Raw genomic sequence first — 19707 nt, 5'->3', positions numbered from 1 at the left:
CCGGATTTAATGAACCGAACCCAACGAAAGTGTGCCTATAAAGTTTTGCGGGTAAAAAAAAAAAAATAAAACTATAAAAACAATGAACTAAAATGAATTGTTCTCCAACATTCGTTCCGGCGTCTAATGTATGGAAAACAATGAATTACCAAAAAAAATTACATCGCAGAATTTACACCACCATAAGACACAATATACGTGTCAAAATCTGCGTTTTCGAATGTTAAATGAACAAAATCACAAAAATAGTGTAAACAGGATCTTATTATCAGCTGATTTTCTGTCTCTTATCATCTGATTATCTTATCAATAACCTCCTATCAGTTTTCCAAGAATTATCGTTTTTCCCTTATCATCGTTCCATCCTCACCTCATTCACACTCATGAAGAATTCCATCCCCCCCCCTTTCCCTACCCCTCCTTATTGTTTCACAAAATTGGACTCCCAATCAAAATATAGTTCATGTCTAACAAAAAAACGCACACACATACAAGAACTAATTATAATTAAATTAACCGCTCTTGAATTTTTTCGGCCCTGTTGTCTGACACCTGCTTAGCTGGTCAGGAGTGTACCATTGTGCAGACATTTTTGGTGAAGTTTTACGTTATACATTCATCGGCCAAGAAAACATAATGAAAATCGACACTTTTGTAAAGCCAGAAAATTACAATCGCGTTAACCAATCTACTTGGCAAACCTAGTTGTTCGTGGGTCACGTTTCCCCTCAGAAACAACAAGACGAGAGAACTGAAAATTTCGACACGTTGGCACGTTACCGAATCGGTTCGGATATAAGATTTGGGATTTCCTTATAATAGTTTTCCATTCACGTTCATTGGGCTATGACGTTTATCGCGTTTGTTTGGTGCGTTTACCGTCGAATAGAAATACCGAAGATAAACATCAAAATGTGAGTATAGAACATCCTGACCCTACAAATATAGAACAAAATCCAGCACGGGGTGCACAGGATGTACAGGAGTTTGGAGAATATTGAGGGGAATATTGGAAAGGGGTAACATTACAGGACTTCAGCAATTATTACAACTGAAAGTGTTAAAATCACTTTCAAATAAAGGTTTCGATGTGAATCTGTACAAATGTATATAATGTACCTAAAATTATATATTTTTAGCATAAGGGTTGATCGTTTGTCTCACCTAATAATTTGTTCCCATCATATGATTAAACATTCGAAACAAATGTTTATTTACTAAAAAAACATACAACTCCAGAATGTTATCATATTCTGTATCCAAAAAATGTTAATAATATACTTTATTAGGTGTAACAATAAGTAGGTTTTTAATTTTAAAAGTAAAAAATAAAATAAAAACAGTAAAAACTTTATACAATAAAACTTTTTTGTGTTTAACCTACACTATTTAATAAATATAATACATCAGTCTTAAAAAAAAGATTGTATTGTTTTACCATTTCATTATTATACGGCCTGAAAAAAGTGGTGGATTTTTTAAAATTTATTTTTTTGGAAAGGTTTTAGATGCTTGATTATACTTTTTCTTGCTAACGTACGATTTAGGCACATTCTTTTAAAAAAGATATATAGTTTTGAGTACATTTTATTTTTGACATCAAACAGAGAGAATAAAATAAATATATTAATGAATAAAACATATTTACTTTAAGGAGTGTTATTAATATTTTCCTCTCCGCATAATCGAAAAACGAGGTCTGTTTTAAATACAATAATTAAATACTTTTTTTATTTACTAAAAATTTAATCGAATATAAAAAAACTTCCGTTTATAAACTGGAATATAAAAAAAAAAAAATTAATTGTTTTTACGTTTCAATTACTATTTATAACCTTTAAATGTATTCATTTAATTAAAACAGGCAAAGGTAGGTTTAATTTGAGAAGCTTATAAAAAACTACTCGAAACGGCTATCAACTAATATTTCATTTTAACTAAAAGAAAAGCGCAAAAACTTTTTGACCGAAGTCAATAATGTAGGACTTAAGGTGTGGAAATTAATCCGTAGACCTAAAGTGGGGTTATAACAAAAATCTTCAGTTAAACTTTGCTCTAAATTATGGATAACACAGAAAATAGAGGACATTACACTTTGTGAATTTCTACGTTGCTATGTGTGAGTTTTTAACATTGAACGGGTATCAGAAAAATATTTTGATCGAGTTGTTGATTTGCCCGTTGATACCAACGGTGACGAATATTATTAAGAAAGACAGACCAGATCAGCACTAATCTTATTGTTCCTAGTGCTGAAAATACATTTGTATTGTCTTTACATGGTATTATTATCGATTTTCGTACTGCTATCATCTCTGCAAAACGGCATTGAAGCGTTTATTTGAAAATGATTTTATCAGTTTCGGTTATAAGAATTCCTGTAGACCCGGACCTCAATATTATCCGTCTCCATTATGCTCAGACCCCAGCGTACTGTCTTTTTATTTTAACGGCGTTGTAAAAACGGTATAATATATATATATATATATATATATATATATCTGTAATAAATTCACATATCTTTTGGTTTTATAACTTTGTTTTGTCCGGGCTCTCGTACACTATCGATCGGTCGGTCTACAGCTATATGGACGGCTGTGTGGCGTCAGTGTCGGGTGTTTGACATGTTTATTAAAACAGGCATTCAACACGTTCACAGCACAAGGTCGCCCAACGGAAAACTCATTAAAAGTCATTTTATTAGAGTAGCTTAACACACGATCGAATGGCAGAATGTCTCCTTGTGAGCTCCGGCAGAGTATACATGGCGCCGGCCTGCCGAACGCATCGCAGTGTTTTCCAATGTTAATCAACTCGACGACCCCTCGCTTTTACTAAACGTCCAGACGAATAGAATGCAGTATACAGTATGCCCCATGAGTCCAGCAAATTATATATAGCTTAATTTAACAAACAAACAAAAATACGAAATCAATATCAATAATGTATTTACACAGACAGACACGGAAACAAGTTTTTGAAAGTCAAAATGGGTGAGTGATCTTTTATTAGATAGAGAGAGACACACACACAAAATATTCAGTATATTTTTTTGTGATATAGGACTAGGGTAGATTTATAAAGACCCGATAAATACTATTATAATACAATACTTAATGCACATTTAAATTTACTCAAAAAAAAATTCCGGTGCTCTTCAATTCTTCAGAACTGCCATCTCCAATGCTTGGCTCGCTAAGTGGTCCTACCTTCCTCCTAACTTTGCAAAATGGCATTGGCTTGCCATCCCTAGTTCCCTAAGTTATCTTTAGTTCCACCATACTGAAGTTACTCCTCAAATATAATTCCTCTTTTTCGTAACTCACAGCAGGTCTAAAGTTTTACCTACCTAGCTAGAAGCTAAAGTGACTTTTTCTTTCCTAAATAATCCTAAATTCTGGTGGTCTCATATGTTTTTCATTAGATATTGCTTTTGCAGATACTAGATAACTGCTATACAAAAAACTCTTTATATTCTTTTAAAAAGTCCAATTTGTGAATATTTTTAATTTTTTATGAATTTGGAAGCTATTTTTAACGTTTAGTGCAAAAAAGGAAGAATACAAAGCAGCGTTAGACTGGAAAATAGAATAAGACCTGTCCTTCTTGCATAAAACAATTTAATTAGTTAAAAAATTCAACTAAGCTACTAAAACATTTAAAAAAAAAAAAACTTTGAAAAAAAGAAATTGTTAAAACCTGAAAAACAAATTATTTTATAAATATGATTTAGTTTTTTTTTCTTAGTAGTATAATTACAAATAAAAGTTCACTTTTATATAGGATATTTTAAATTAATAAAAACTATAAAAGGATGAAATCGAACACTCCCTTTGCTGACCTCATCCATAAAAAAATGAATTACTGTAATATAAAATGGAAATATGTAATAATAAATCACCACGGTGGCAATTTACTAAATTGCTTCATTGCACAATTTAAACCGATTTTATAGGTCAATTGGGATAAATGCATGCAAATAGGGCAAATGTGATTATACTTACGTTTTTTTTTTAAATAATCAATCCGTTTAAATTGAAAGCTTTACTTTTTTAAGATACTTCACATGACCCTACCTAATTCCAGATCACATTTAATACTTTTTAATGTATTGTATTGTACTTTAAAATCCGTTAAAACTATCCATATGATAAAACCAAATTACGTCAGGGTTCAAAATATGTTAATAAGATAAATTAAAAATTATACTTAATAGATTAATGTTACCATATGTTCCGTTGTATCTACGATTGATATGTATGAAAGTATTAATTGTATATTATAGTAATATGTATCATTGTGATTTTCTTTCAATTGACATTATAGCTTTTGAAGAGCAGGTAATTTATCATTTCTAAACGTAATTTTGCTTCCAGTTATCCTAGCTATCTTTTTAATAATAATATACTGTGAAAGTTTACAGTATCAAAGGACGAGATTCACGATATGTTTCTAAAAAAACCTAGTAACGTCCATCAAACGTCAGTAAACCGGGAAATTCTATACAAGCGTACCACCCGACGAATAATCATAAACCTTTATACTTAATACCGAATGATATATAATTTTTTTCTAATGTACAGTACATAAGTACAACCACATTAGTATTTAAAGAATGTATTAACATGAATATGTTTAATGGCTGCAGGTTAGTACAGTATTTAAGAAGACTTTTCAGAACCCTTATCTCTTATCACCCCTCTTTAACACACTTCCTTATCTCTTATCATTCCTCTTTTTTACCAGCCTTCTTTATTTCTTACCACACAGATATAAATGAGAAACTAGAATGATAACTAACATTTTGGAAAGAAAGTTTGGTGACACATATTTTCCACCATCTTAGTTGTGAGTTCAGGGTAGGGCTCCCTATTTCACGTGAATCCGGCTCACGGATTCACGTGAAATGAATCACGAGTTTATAAGACCCGTTATTGGAAATTGTCCGTGAATTTATAATTTTATTCACGTGATTCAGGTGATATTACGTGATATCACGTGAATAGGATTAATATACGTGATCACGTGAATTTCGTACAACGAATTCAACGAATATTACTTTTATTCACGAGATCACGGAATCGTGATCACGTATGTATTACTTCACGTACGAAACCGAGACCCCTAGTTCAGGGCAATTTATACAAAGCCCACAACCTAGAATGACCGGTTTTTCGCGCTACCTATAATCAAAAGTTAGCATTAGAGTTTCTTGTCTATAACCGTGTCTTATCATTTCTCCTTATTCACTCATCCTAATTATAAACTATTAGGTTTGGTTAAGTATTCATGATTCAAATGTTTTTTTATTGAAAAGGAAGGGTATTTCTTCTACTCTTTCTTTGTCTTCCAACTATATTCCTAGGACATTGGCAAGAGCTTTTGGTCTAGATCTTTGATTTTTTTCCTTTTCGATTTACAGTTCACCATGTTGGATGATTATAACGCGACGGACACCGCCGTCAACGACACGTCAACATTATTCACAACGGCAATCGTGGAATCAGTATTGAGCACAACCATGATGACCGATGGCCCATTGGCCGACAGCGATGCAGTCTCTCCGGTTACCTTAAGCATGGAATGGAGCAGGGTGGCCAGGTTGTTGATCATGATAGGGCTGTCAGTGATTGGCAGCATTGGCAACGTGTACATGATCAGCTCGGTAATGATCGAAGATCACCTGAATAAGAGAGGTAAGATTTTATTAAGTCTAAAAAGAAGTAATCAACGCCTAAGAGTAATTGATAGTAATAAATAGTAATAGATTAGATAAAACCAGATAGTGCACTTAATTGTAAAACAATAGATTTTCAAATAACGATTTTTGATTAGTTTACTCTTAATGCAGTAAAGCCAAAAATATTGTACACGCTATTACAATAATAACGTAAACTGATAAGAAATTCTTGTTAATTAACGACTGTTGATGGTGATAATATTTCTTTGACCACATTGTATAACAGGAGGATTATCTTTTTTCATGTTTTGGTCACACTGGCCTGAGAGTATAAAAGTTTTATTTACATTTTTTGATTTTTTCTAAGTGCACTATTTGGTTTTATCTAATCTGTGGTAATAGATTGATTATTTTTGTCCACTTCTTCCGACCACACAGTCTAAAATAATATGTCTATTGATAGGCTGTCTAGCTATTGCTAGATTGTCTTATCAATAATCTCATATCACCACCCCCATCCTCACCTCTTCCCCATTTAAAACTAAACCGAATAAGGATTTTTGTTTGTTATAATTATTTATGTTGAAAGAGGAGAATAGGGAAAAACTGACAATTAGTGACATATCAACTTTTTCTATCCTACCACAGATTTGATAAAAACAAGTATACTGTAAAAGTATTAAATACTTGAATAGTATTAAATCGGTTCGGTCTAAGATATTTTCAGGTTTCATTACTATTTTAAAGTATTATTATATCGTTTCAATTAACTACATACATATGTCTAGAAACAATATTTTAAGTAAACCTCATAAATCATTTAAAAACGTTTTTTAATTTAGATCGTTGTTTTAAGGCCTCGACACTAATATAACAGCGTTAAAGTATTATTTTTCCAACCTATTAAACAAGTTTTAACGTTATTTTCTTATCTTAAGTCATTAATTTTCACGTCTTAAAACTATTATATTACATTATATACTTAAGTATAAATTTTAACATCCGAAATATACCAAATTAATTTATACATTTTTACAGCCGACCGAAATTAATCATAATTTTCACGCCACGCCATTCGGTAACTAATAGTTTAATAATTAATCAAAGGTATATATATATTTAAAGTTATATATTCTCAATTAAAAACGAAATAAACAATTATAATGTCTGACAGTTTGGCAGAAATGAATAATTATTTTAAGTGTATAAAGAATGAACATATTGTCTTAAAACTATACATTAAATACAACCTATTGTAATTTTTCTATAACTGAAAATATATTAAAATCAACAAAACTACATTTTTTTTTATAATTTGCTATGGTGTTATAATTAAGACTTAGCTGTCAAATTTCAAATACAAACACAACATTATGTACTGTTATACTTTATACAGTACTACTAGATAACCTATATAAATGATTATGTATATGTATACATTTAATGAAATTAAAAGTGAAATAATGTTGCTTACGTTTTCAAAAATATCAGTAAGTATTTATTAAAATTAGTATAATATGTTAAATAAAAAAAAATTTTAAATAAAACAGAAAAGAATAAATATTCACTCTTAACCATTATATTTATAGAATTATAAATTAACTAACTCGATAATATTTACTGATATTTTCGAAAGCGTGAACAATATCGTGCCACTTTTAATAGTAAAAAAAATATATAGATTGTTGTTTGACTTTTTAAAGTTACCCTTTTAAAACTACCCTTTAAAATAATATTGAACACTAAAGACTAAGCTTTGAACCGAAACCGAACTTTTTTATAACACCGACAAAAACCCAAAACCCTAAAAATATAAACGGTTTTTTATGTTAAAAATAAACACATTGTTTATTACATATTTTTATTTTAGTTTATTTTAAAGGAAACCGCAAAAATGTAACCAAAATATATATTATGCTAAGAAAATGTATTCCTAGTAACGACGAAAGAAAAATTGGGGATTTTCTTATATTCTTTGCACACGCAAATAGTGTGAATAAAATCAAATTCACTTTACACGAACACATTTTTATTTAATTTCGGCCTATTGTTCTGGAAATAACAAATAGGGCAAAAAAATCGAATCACGTTCAAGTAACGCTTTCCTACAAATATATGTAGCAAAAAATATCTTCAGACTACATATCGAAAACCTTTTTTAAGAAAAAAGGGTCAAGCGAAAAAAGTAATTTAAAATAGACATTTTATGATAACAGTATTCAGACGACGGGTATTGTGTGGTGAATTTTTCTATAAATATCCTATATACATGTAGGTATTAATCCATCTGACACTCATTTTCTCGGAAAATATGAATATTTTGAAAATTATTCTTTTCCTATACTTGTAGGTTGGGTGTTCAAAGGCTTCTTTTTAATAAGTTCGTTTTAGGAAACGGTTTAAATTACTTATAGTAAAAAAAAAATTAATTCAATAAAAATAAAATTTGGTTATTAAATGTAGTACAGATTTCTTTTATTTAAACTGGTGTTGAAAACGGACCTTAAAAAGAGGCTTGTAAGAAATAATATTGTACACTCATCTTTTTTATTACTACTAGTACTTAAACCAATGTAATACAACTAAATTGCTAAAGCACTAAAATGAATCCGAATTATTTTGTACAAATTCAAATAAAAAATTATAACCAATTGGATTAGATCAATTAATAATTATTCGATCGTTCTATTACAATAATAAATAAACGTTGCCCATATTTTATCATCCACAGATACGCATCGCAACGATTATTTTAAAGTGATTTTATCGCTTTCATTGATAATAATACTTAAACCTTTAACCCCTCCGACCATACTGTGCTGGCTTTTTTTTAAGTAAGTGTAATATAACTTGGTTATTTAGCTAATAGAGTTTAGGTTAGATTAAGTTAGGTCATTGAGATTTGGTACGAATAAATAAATATTTACATATATTATATAAAACTACAAAACCAAATTTATTTTGTCAGTCTCACATCCAACATATTGTGTAAGCTTACACCGCGTGCAAATGTCAAATGTTAGAGGAAAAAGCCTTTTTTTTAAATAATGTTGGTCAGTATACTGTCGGTATACAGCCCTTTCTTTAGCTGTTTAGCATAGTTCAAACCTTATAAAATAATGTGAAAAAAAATGTGTCACACCATCTGGTATGTGTCTGTAAAAAAAACTTTGCAATTCGATATGACGATGGAAGTAATGTTTAGATGTAGAATAACAATAAACCAGTAAAACTAGTAAACCAAGTGTATAGCAGTAAAACGTTTTGACAACTTTGAATATTATAATAAAAACAACAAACGGGACAAACATAAAAATTACAATTTGTCCATTAACTATGTTTACAGTCGCCTTTTTGCATATTAGCTTCGATGTGAGTTGAGAAGGTATTGTTGTGTACAACGACGCGTTCTTATTTTATTTATTTATTTTATTACTTCTTGTCTATGGACTATGGGTTATAAACAGTACCTGAAAGATACTTTATTTGGCTGTAAATTTAAAAAGTTCACCCCCTGCCTATCAAAATCGAGAAAAACATCCAACATATTTACATAAATTTCAACTAAAAATAAGATAAAGTACTATCGATAAAAGTTTACACCCCAAAAATACATCATAAACCATTTTCTCTAGAACAGGTGAATTCCATTAATTTATTTCACGTTTTTAGGTTTGGTTTTAGGGTTTAAACTTTGAAGTCTGAAAATTAGACCAAATGTATACTTAGTCGAACGAGACTGTAACAAATATAATTTTTTTTCAATAATCTGTAGTTATTTGTTTTTTATTAAGGAAAAACAAAAAAAGGAAAAATCTACTCTTTAGTCATGACCAGGCTACACCACAAGCAATGCACGTAATTTTGGTCCTTGACTTTTTTGTTAAGAAGTTTCGTATATAATACAGTAACCAAACCAAACCGTTGAGGAGTAGTTAATTTCACTTAATAAATAAGAATCGTTCACTTCGTTATTAAGTATTTTTTGTAAAAATATAAGGGGAAAAATAAATTAACTTTTTTTTTTTAACTTGTTTGTCTTCTATCGACTGAAATCCAAAGTTTAAGAAATTATTTTCGAGTTTACTATTCTCACTGTTCTTAAGAATACTTTCATAACCCAAGTATCGTTGGTAGACTCTGATAATTGTAAATATAATATAATACGAACTTGAGAATTATATTTTAAGCTGCCGCCAAATAAGAAGTATGATATTTCCCAAATAATAACTGTTGCTTATTATATTTGAGAACGCACAAGCATTTTTTAAAGTTAATGGATCCACCGGATATTACTATAGATAATGACTTATTTTTTATGTTGTTTACACGGTATAAAAAAAATTAATTTAGGATGAAAATAAATACCTACGCCTTATAGTAAATAGCTATTTGATAAAAATACAAAGTCTAATTTTTGTCCTTTCTTGATTATAAAAACTAAGGGTTTTCAAAACCGATTTTTTTTAAAAAAAATTTCAATTTATAAAACAATTTTTGGGAAAACTGCTGTGCGGACGGTATCGGTTAGACTATCACTTGAATCAACAGTGGTATTACTTAGTACTTTACTATAAAAGCGGGGCAAATAAATTACTGCGTGAAACGAAATAAAGACGAATAGTGTGATAGAAGAAAGTCTCTATCGAGCTAAGCCTTACAGGATCAGTGGAAAACATTTGCCGGAGAAAAATTACTTGCTTCTAAACTGTTTGTTTGCTCCGTAATAAGGGCCACTCGAGCCGGATTATTTTGTTTTGTTTTATCACCCTTTGGTATTTTACAAGCTTTCTTTTAAATCCCGTCTCAGTACTTAAATCACGAGCAACCGACTAATGCCACAGAGACATATCTCTCTCTGCACGTCGCACATTACACAGTTATATAATTAATAATATATATTGTCAACGACTGTATTTATTTTTTTGATACTACCATTCTCTCTTGCTACTCTTGTTGCTATAAGCCATGATTACGCTATAAAACGTTCATAATGTTTCATTTAATTTATTATCATGGACACAAATAGCCCGATATGTTTTAAGAGAATATTGATAAGAAAACGAAGAGGAGCTAAGCAAATATCGAAGAAAAAAAATATCACCATTTATATTATACACAAAGAGAAAGATAGTTAGTGAAAACAGTTTTTACATTTAATAAATTTCATAGAACAATATGAAATAATAATAAACAAATTACATAGTATTATATTTCGTTATATTGTTTGATATAATTGGTAAATATTTATATAGGGTATTCAGAATTCCACGTAACTCCGGATTTTTTGATGACTATAAATTCTCAATTATTACATCCTATAAATTTCATATACCATATACTATAATCATTAACCTCTGTTGTACAATTATCCTTGTTAGGTTAGGTTAGCAACACTGTCATGGTTCACCTCCTTATTAACACTTCTAACATCATCAACTAATTTTATACTTCATGTCTTACAAGAATATAATGTAGGTGTTAAATTGAATGCGCATATTGCTTATCGCATGCAGAAAACACTATATATGTGTTTAGAAACTGTTAAAAGTTTATACTGTTAATTGGACATCGGCTTATAAAAAAGCAAAGTTTTAAACAAACTTTGGCCGCTTGTGATTGTTTAGTCACAGCTTCGTCTTTGAAAAAATATTTACCGCCTTTTTCACTTTGTTTGTTGCATTGTTTTTGTTTTATCCAAAGGAAGATTTTTTCTGTAATTGCGTTCGTTTGTTTTACGACTAAAAAAACATTAAAACGACGTCGTTTCAATAAAAACGAAGGAAATAAAAAAAACAATGAATGTAAAAATACAATAATATACTAGATACACTGCTTTACTCTTATACAGTTTGAGTGGCTTAAAAAAAATAAGAAAACTTAATAATAATTAATTTCTTGATTTTATTATAAATGGTATTTTTTAATAAAAAAAAAGAAATTTGACTAGAGAGTTTTGAAAAACCCTGTTTTGAAGGTGTTTACCCTCCTTTGAAAATTTTACAGAGGGGTGGGATTTGGATTGTCAGTATGTTAGTTAGAGGACCCCCTTAATGATTTTCCAAAAAGTCGATAAATGAACAATAAAAAAACTCATCCTAATAATTTATCAGTCCAGCATAGGCAATATTTTATTCCAACTCCTCGGTGTACCTATTTTACATATGCCTTGCGCCCTATAAACGTTACCCTTAAACCATTAGTATCTTCAATTATTGACTTAAAAACTGCTACTAAACCTGCTCATTGAAATAATGGTTTAATATATATTTATTTAAGTAGGGTTTTTCGATTGATAAATTCAGTACTACAACCGAAACACCCTGAACGATATTCCATTGTAATAAAAAACGGTTTAAATATATACGATCATTCGTCATAAACGCAAATGTATAGTTGAAATTCAATCAACCCCATTGACCCCTACAAGTAATTCTTGGGCTGGGAGTGAGAATCTTTAACAGAAACGTTAATGGACTTGAAATTTAAAACAATCATAATTGACAACATCGGACTCTAGTAGAATATATAGATTTAAACGCTGTGTTAATAAAAGTATTAAATTACAAAACGGATAAATGCCCACCTTCAGGTACTCCGGACGTTACCTTAATCATATTTGATGAAGAACCAAAAAAAATGTATAAACTGTCATCTACCAACCAAGTAAAAGTGGACCAAGACAAAAGCGAATCACCAAAACCTAACTTTTCTAATATTGTACAAATAAGAAAATAATTATAATAAACCTAATCAAATTCTTTCGAAAAATCGATGAAAATAGTATCAATTAGTATTCTAGTCTCAAAAGCATCGAGAATAAAATAAGGGAAATCCAAGGAACTATATATTCTAGAGTAATCCGAAACATAACCATATTATGCTATTGATGACAAAAAAACTGGTTCAGTCATCTGACAAAAGAACAAAAATAAGAAAGTAGGAGTGGAAAAAATGTTCTTCTTTTTAAGGAGAAACATGTGAATCATGAACATTTCACTCGATTCATCTAATAGTTTGTTATAAGGATACGTGATAAGATAAGAATAGATGATAAGATATATGGAAGTGTGATAACGAGGCACATAGATAAAAACGTTAGAAATCAACAAAGGGACAGATTTTCAGAATCCAAAGGGTAAAAATGATTAAGTCATTAGATCTTGTCGATAATAATTATTTGTGCTACTTGTACTTCTATTAAAATTAGTTTATATAAAGCTTTTTAAGGATATTAAAAAAATCTTCTCTTCTTGGAGAAACATATGTAGCCGTATTTTTCCAATATCGCGGCCAACGTGCCTGAACAATGACATCAAAACTCAAAAAGTTTGCTAAATAATGGAAGATCAAATACCTATATCCCATAGGAATGTGACTCGAATGAAATGGGTCATTAAAATCAACCTAATCAGGGATTGTATATGCAATGCATTTTGTACATTGTGTTTGTGTGACAAATATTAAGGACTTGAACAGTTACGTAAATATTACTCTTAAAACAAAACAGATGGAAAGAAGAGAAAATAAAATAAAAAAGTTTTAATTAAAAAAAGGTAACTCGACGCTCCCGAATTAATTAGCATTTTAGATGCGGTTATGACGTCATTGACAACTCGGGTCACGTTTTATTATACTAAGGCGACCATATAATTCTACATCTAAAGTTGCCTTTATGTGTGTTAAAGCTGCTGTTTCCCACACCTACCCATCCCAACACTTATGTACGGAACACTTGCTTAATAACAAGGTACACACGTCGACAACAGCTAGTGGGCTTAGCAGCTACCAAATAATTGTGTTTACTATGCGCACCGTTATTAAATATATCAACAAATACTAATTATATAATCCTTACCAGAGCATATCGACGGTATAATAATACAGACACGCAGCTGTTTTAAACGTTTTAGAATAATATTCAACTTAGGAGAACTGCTCAAGAATTTCGTTACTCAACACACCATAATATAAGCTCTTGTCCAACACACTACTTATTATCAGGGTTAGGGACTTGAAATCATCAAAACAAAAGCTTAAAATGTATTATAGTCACCCAAATTAGCACTTTTAAAATATTAAAATAAGCTAAAAAACAATATAAAAAAAAAAAAAAAAAAAAATAGCGCATCACCTTAAAAATACAAAGTATTCCTCTAATATTATAAAATACTAGAGATTTGTGTCTATGCTAAGTATACTTTTAAAAAACTACAAAAACAATTAACACCGAATGACGTTTAGTGAATTGAAAAATGTTTAAATAATTTCCGATGTAGACAACGCCTTATTTCTTATTTTAAAAATGTAATTTATTTACTCTCAATATTTATTTTTAACGAACAAACATATGAAGGGCTGCGGAGAAAAAAGATCAATGTCAATTTTTTTTGAAAATGAGTTTTTGATATCAAATTATTTGCATTGACATATTGTATCTTTTATGCGCTCGAACCAGGGAAAAACAGATTAGTCGAGAGTAACGACCGCCGAAGGTTTAGGCAAAATGTATTACGTTTTGAAATTAAAAACATGATTTTCTCAGAATGAAAAAAAATTGACATTGATCTTTTTTCCCAGCAGCCCTTCATATTGTTCTTGTTCTAATGAATTCGATAAATGTTATTTGGTTCGGTGTACAAACTAATAAACTACCCGTACCGGATTAGTTTTGACGCTAACTACAAGGTAAAGCAGACGTGGCCCAATGTATTTACGTTTATCGTTTAACTCGTTAAGAAAACTTTCTGTTCAAACAATTCTGGTCGAAACGGTTGTTTCCCCGGAGACCGTAAAGTTTAATAACATCGCCAATTTTCTGTCATTCCTTAATATAATATATGAATTATATGTACCAGTATATTGTACAGAAGATAAATGTTGGTATTTAGATGGAAAAATTAGTCAATGTATAGTGTGAGGAGACACTAAATGTATTTATAAGACGTTCGGTCTGTAGATATATTTAAAGGGTTGGTTTAGTTATACTTTGTTATACAAGATACGACGTTGAAAAACGACTCCTTTTAAAGGCAATTTTTCAGAAACTCTTAATTTAGAGATAAAATAATTTTGAACTTTACGACGTGAATAATATGTCTTATGGTTGAGGACGTGTCGATATTTTGCATGACTCTTTGGTAGCACTTAAGTAGGATTGATAGGGGATGGGATGGGAAATAGAAGGGATCGGATAGTGATAAGGGAAAATCAATAATTCCGGGATAACTGATAAAAAATGATTGATAAGAGAAACAATTTATGAGGTGTTATTGGTATGAAAATAACCCGCTAAGTGTTGATTGATATGGGACATAACATCAATTGGTCATAAGACGCGTGCATAAGCCAATGTCTTGTTCAAGGGAAACATTGAACCGATATTTGTATTTTTATCAAATCAATGTTTATAGATAAAATGATTTTCGATATTTTTTTAGGTAGTTTCGAGGATAATTTATTGGTACTTAATTTTTTATCAGACAATCGCAGCGTTTGTGTTAGCAATTATTTTCCAAAAAAATAGCTTTTCGTTTTGTCAGCACCGCGTTTATAAGACAAATACGATTAGAAGATGTTTACTGAATGTTCTCTTGTAAGCTAATACGAATGTTATTTTATCCAAATTGAGAACAGTTTTGCGTTAAATATAATTTTGAGTGAGTTTAGATGTACATTAAGTATTGGCATAGGTTAGGTTAGGGTATATGTATAAAAAACTCCATCCTCACAGGGTTCTTTAAAGGTGGCAGGGATGGTATTTATTTTTTATTTTGAAATTATTTATAACATGTATTGTATTATAATAGTATTTATCGGGTCCTTATAATTTTTAAACCTAGCCTAACCCTATATCACACAAAACTAAAAACATATCAACAATTCTGCTAATATGATTGTAGTTCCTGAATTGTTTTATGCCTCTCAAAAATAAAGGCCACGCTCCCACTTAAAATTTTGACATACTGACGCCCTTGTTAGTCTGTAATACATTTTTGAGTTTGATGTGTTCATAATTAGTTTATTGTCTACACCTTATCGGATACTAAAGCGCGTTGCTAAGTTTTAATGTATTTTTTAATAACGTAATACTGTGTTGTTTTATTTTATTGTCTACTGGCTGTTCACAATGTATAACAACAATTATTAATAATTATTTATGACAAAAAAAATATGAAAAGTTTTTTTTTTTTAATGACTCGTACCTACGCATATGCACGCACATAGGCGTGCGTGACTGGCAAATTAGGGTTAATTAATATTATTCTAGCCTGTCCCTCAAAAGTGTTTTGTTTCCACGGCTTTGGATACATTATTATACAACCTATCCGCTTTGTGATGATTATTTTAAATTAAATGTATTTATTTTTCAACCCGCTCGTTTTTCTGATTCAGTTGGTAAGGGATGATTGATACGAGACAGAAAATTAGCTGATCATAAGACATGCATTATGAAAAACGTTGGGTTCTTCCTTCTGATGGGAAGATTGAACATTTTTTTTTAATAATGAACTGCGTTAATTTACTTAATTTAATGACTTCGAATACTAATCAACCTTTTTATGTACCGCCTGCGCGTGTTATGAGCTGTATAAACGCAACTGCCTCACAACACACTCGGGGCTCATGAATATTCTATTAAACCCACAATAACCGTATAAACAAGTCCGCTAGGCGCAAACAGAGTAAAAAAATAATGACCGGCCTAAAGTTTTATTAAAGTAGATACAATACAACGATGAATGTATATATATATATATATATATATATAACTTTAATGTATCTAATACTGGCCTGGAAAATAATTTAGGAAAACTTCAAGGTTACCTAACACGGATCCAACTTGATATTCATGAATATTTTAATATTGCTCGTATATTTATAACCTACCCGTACTCGTATTTAAAACCTACCCGACTAACCCCATGGATTTATACGGTTATACTCGAGGTGTACTTACCCTTAAATTTATCTTATTACTATATAGTCCCATTCAGTCGTCAAGCGAACAAACATCGGCCGACTAGATAAAAGTATACCTATTGTAAAAAAATTTAAGAGCCCCAGCCCATTGGTGAAATTTGAATAAAACATATTCAGAGGCTTTGGCAGTTTGTATAATTGCCAAAAAACAGTGGGTTAGGACAAACGTGGAGTGAACGGGAATTGTAGGAACTCTTTGTACGGTCTTTGGAAATAACTCAAAATAAAAAATGTGTAAAAATATATTTTAAATAATAAACAAAAAAATATGTAATTTTGTTTTAGTTAATGAAGAGGGTCATTTTTTCTCTTTGTTGCGGATCATTCCTCTGTACTCTGTGAACTAAGATTGGCACAGTAATAATTGTCTCGGCCCGAATATCTGCGCATGTCCATATTATGTTAAATAGATTGTTTTATGCTAACTAATACTGCATGGTTTATTAAATCAATAGCAGTTTCCTTTTGGTATAAAAATATATGTGCGATTATGTAAATAACACTTGTCGGACACGTCTTGTTTAAAACTTATTTTTTTATTATTATTAATATTTGCACACGCACAGTTCGCTGCTGTGTAATGTCCTGCTAACTTCTTCGTGCTGTAGACATGGTGGTTTTATTTTTTAGTTAAATTAATCTCAACTTGTGTAAAGACGGAGGGTTTCATCACAGGTCACCCCGGGTCTATGGGTCATTTCACCGAAAGTGGTGCATTTGTGTCCATGGCAAATCATAAGTCGTTATCATTATTTTTAGCATGTCTAAAATATTTTCTATTTAGGATGTACAGTTTTACAGGTCAACAAAACGCTTCGACCAGTATCATTAATATGCTTCAATAAAAAATGTAACAAAATCACCCCAAAGCCTTTTCATAGAGCGCTTAAAAAAAAAATTACATTAGAATAATAAGTCAGCGTTGTCTGCTAAGGGATGGCTTTTGAAGGAACAGCAATCCATCATCAGTAAACTATAGAGATCACATTTAAGGTGTGTTCTATCGATGGTACCTCACTCCCTTGTCAAGTTATGAATTTGCCGCTAGGGTAGAGATGGTTTGAGATATATTTTTTTAAGGAGTCGGTAACCGTAACCCTAAATTCCCACCGAAACCATCCATAACGTTGGCTTTGTCCGGGAAGCAGTCTATTTTTAGTAAAAACTGAACTCTCCTCATAACATAACCGAACCCTCTCAACCTATTCCCTCTCATTTTGCCCACAATTAATGCAATTTCTAGACTCCTCCTTATGTATTCATTTCTTATTCCATCCACCTTAGTCACTCCACTCTTCCATCTTAGGATTTTCGTCTTCACAACACTCATCCTCTGTTCAGTTTTCTTGTCTACTGATCAACATTCCCGGACCCATATAACATTGGTGGCCTCACTACCGTCCTATAAAACTTACCTTTCAATCTTACAGGCATCCTCCTGCCATACAAAACACCTTACGTTAATTTATAACTCAAATAACCGAAGAATGCGCAGTAACGATTTGTAAAATGCCTCGCTTAAGCTAATAGCCGATAAAACGATCCAGAAGCGATGGGTTTGGTAAAAAAGAAGCACAAGTTGTCATAATTTTATTGTGTCAAATTAGTTAATAAGATACACCTGAAAAACTTATTGTAAATGTATAATGTACAGATTGCTTTCTACAAACACGGAAATAAACAACAAGTTGTTTCTTTCAATATAATTTTTTATATTTTTTGCCTCCTGAAAATAAAATGAATTATTTATCGTTAACTAAATGGGAGACACCATTAAAAAAGGTGTAATCGTGCATGACTGCTTTCTATGTATACATATATATATATATAAACCAGACAAAATAAAATTTCAAAACGATCGCTGTGATAGTCTATATAATAACATACTACTGTATATTATAGCTTATCCGAATTGATGGTATGATAAATTATGACAATAAATTTTGCACAATACATATTCACGTTACATTATACAATGCACGGAACTTATAGAACGCCGTATATATTTTTGGCTGTAGGTAAAATATTTTATTATTTCTGTCAAAACGGTAAAAGATATAGTTTATACGGTTACTTGCTCTGTTTTTTGTGAATACGCCAATTCTTTTACCCCGTAAAATACATTAGATGTCTAAATTCAACTGGGGAAACATTCGACACATTTTGCAAGTTTTGTCAGAATTTTTAATACAAGATTTATGTAATGCATCAGAAAACATTTCAGAAACTCATTTAGCCCCTCTTTCATTCAGGTAAAGTTCATATAGGTTACCTTAACCTAACCCATTCCAAATTTATCTACTTTCAAGAGTTTATATCTCGAAACAAGGACCAAATTTAGACAATTATAAAAGGTGAAAAATGGAATTCGTTCAAGTTTTTCGTTCCTTGAATTTAAAAGGAAGCAATTCCCAACGTCGATTTTACGAAAAAAAAATTGTTCCAGAAATCCGTTTCTTGTACAATACGGTTTCTGAATAATAATATTATTGCTTATGTTGCACATAAAACGTATGTACTTTGTTACACTAAGTATTACGGAAAAGTAACATTTATTTTACGGTCGCCATTTTGTAAAAAATTAAGGGGCCATTAGAGTCTATATAATATTATATTTTGTTTGGCTTTTGTATTTTACTTTGTCATTATATCAAAAGTAACTTTTTGATATTTATACCATTCATATTCGTCTTCCGGTGTTTGCATTTTAATGACTGAAATCAACAATCCTTAAGCTTGGGATAATAATTCCAAAAAAAGTAACTCAATATTCAAAGGTATGGTTTTTTATTACATTTTAAACAAAGATGTTATGTTTTTTTGCCAGAAGGTCAATCCAAAATTCACCGAGTACATTTTGACGTCACGAAATTGTTCACGTTTGATAAGAACCAGCTGACTAAAGGTCAGTGATAAGAGACTATCAATAATTTCTTATCGCTGATCCCTGGCCAGCTCGCTTAAGAAGGGGAAGGGATATGATGGAGTAATGCTATAATAACATAGCCATGGTTCAACGTTATGTTTTTGGACTGGGAGTGATT

General features: G+C 30.7%; 1 protein-coding gene across 2 annotated transcripts in view; it reads left to right on the top strand.

Annotated features, from left to right (window-relative positions):
• The window catches only part of LOC126840699 (histamine H2 receptor-like), a 60532-nt gene that overhangs the window by 37770 nt on the left and 3055 nt on the right, over positions 1-19707 (top strand). Inside the window, exons 1-2 of one of the 2 annotated variants that reach the window (XM_050576607.1) lie at positions 2852-2993; positions 5423-5696. In XM_050576607.1, the coding sequence (XP_050432564.1) occupies positions 5429-5696 (268 nt within the window). In that variant the 5' untranslated portion in view covers positions 2852-2993; positions 5423-5428. Of the gene's footprint in view, positions 1-2851; positions 2994-5422; positions 5697-19707 lie in introns of those variants that run through there. The other variant, XM_050576606.1, reaches the window with a different exon arrangement.

Source organism: Adelges cooleyi, unplaced genomic scaffold (genome assembly GCF_023614345.1).
Source record: "Adelges cooleyi isolate 19-005CV unplaced genomic scaffold, UGA_ACOO_1.1 ACOO_flye_CR_arks_rails_tigmint_CR_PRNA_376, whole genome shotgun sequence".
In the NCBI taxonomy this organism is placed as follows: domain Eukaryota; kingdom Metazoa; phylum Arthropoda; class Insecta; order Hemiptera; family Adelgidae; genus Adelges; species Adelges cooleyi.
This window is presented reverse-complemented; position numbering and strand designations above follow the sequence as displayed.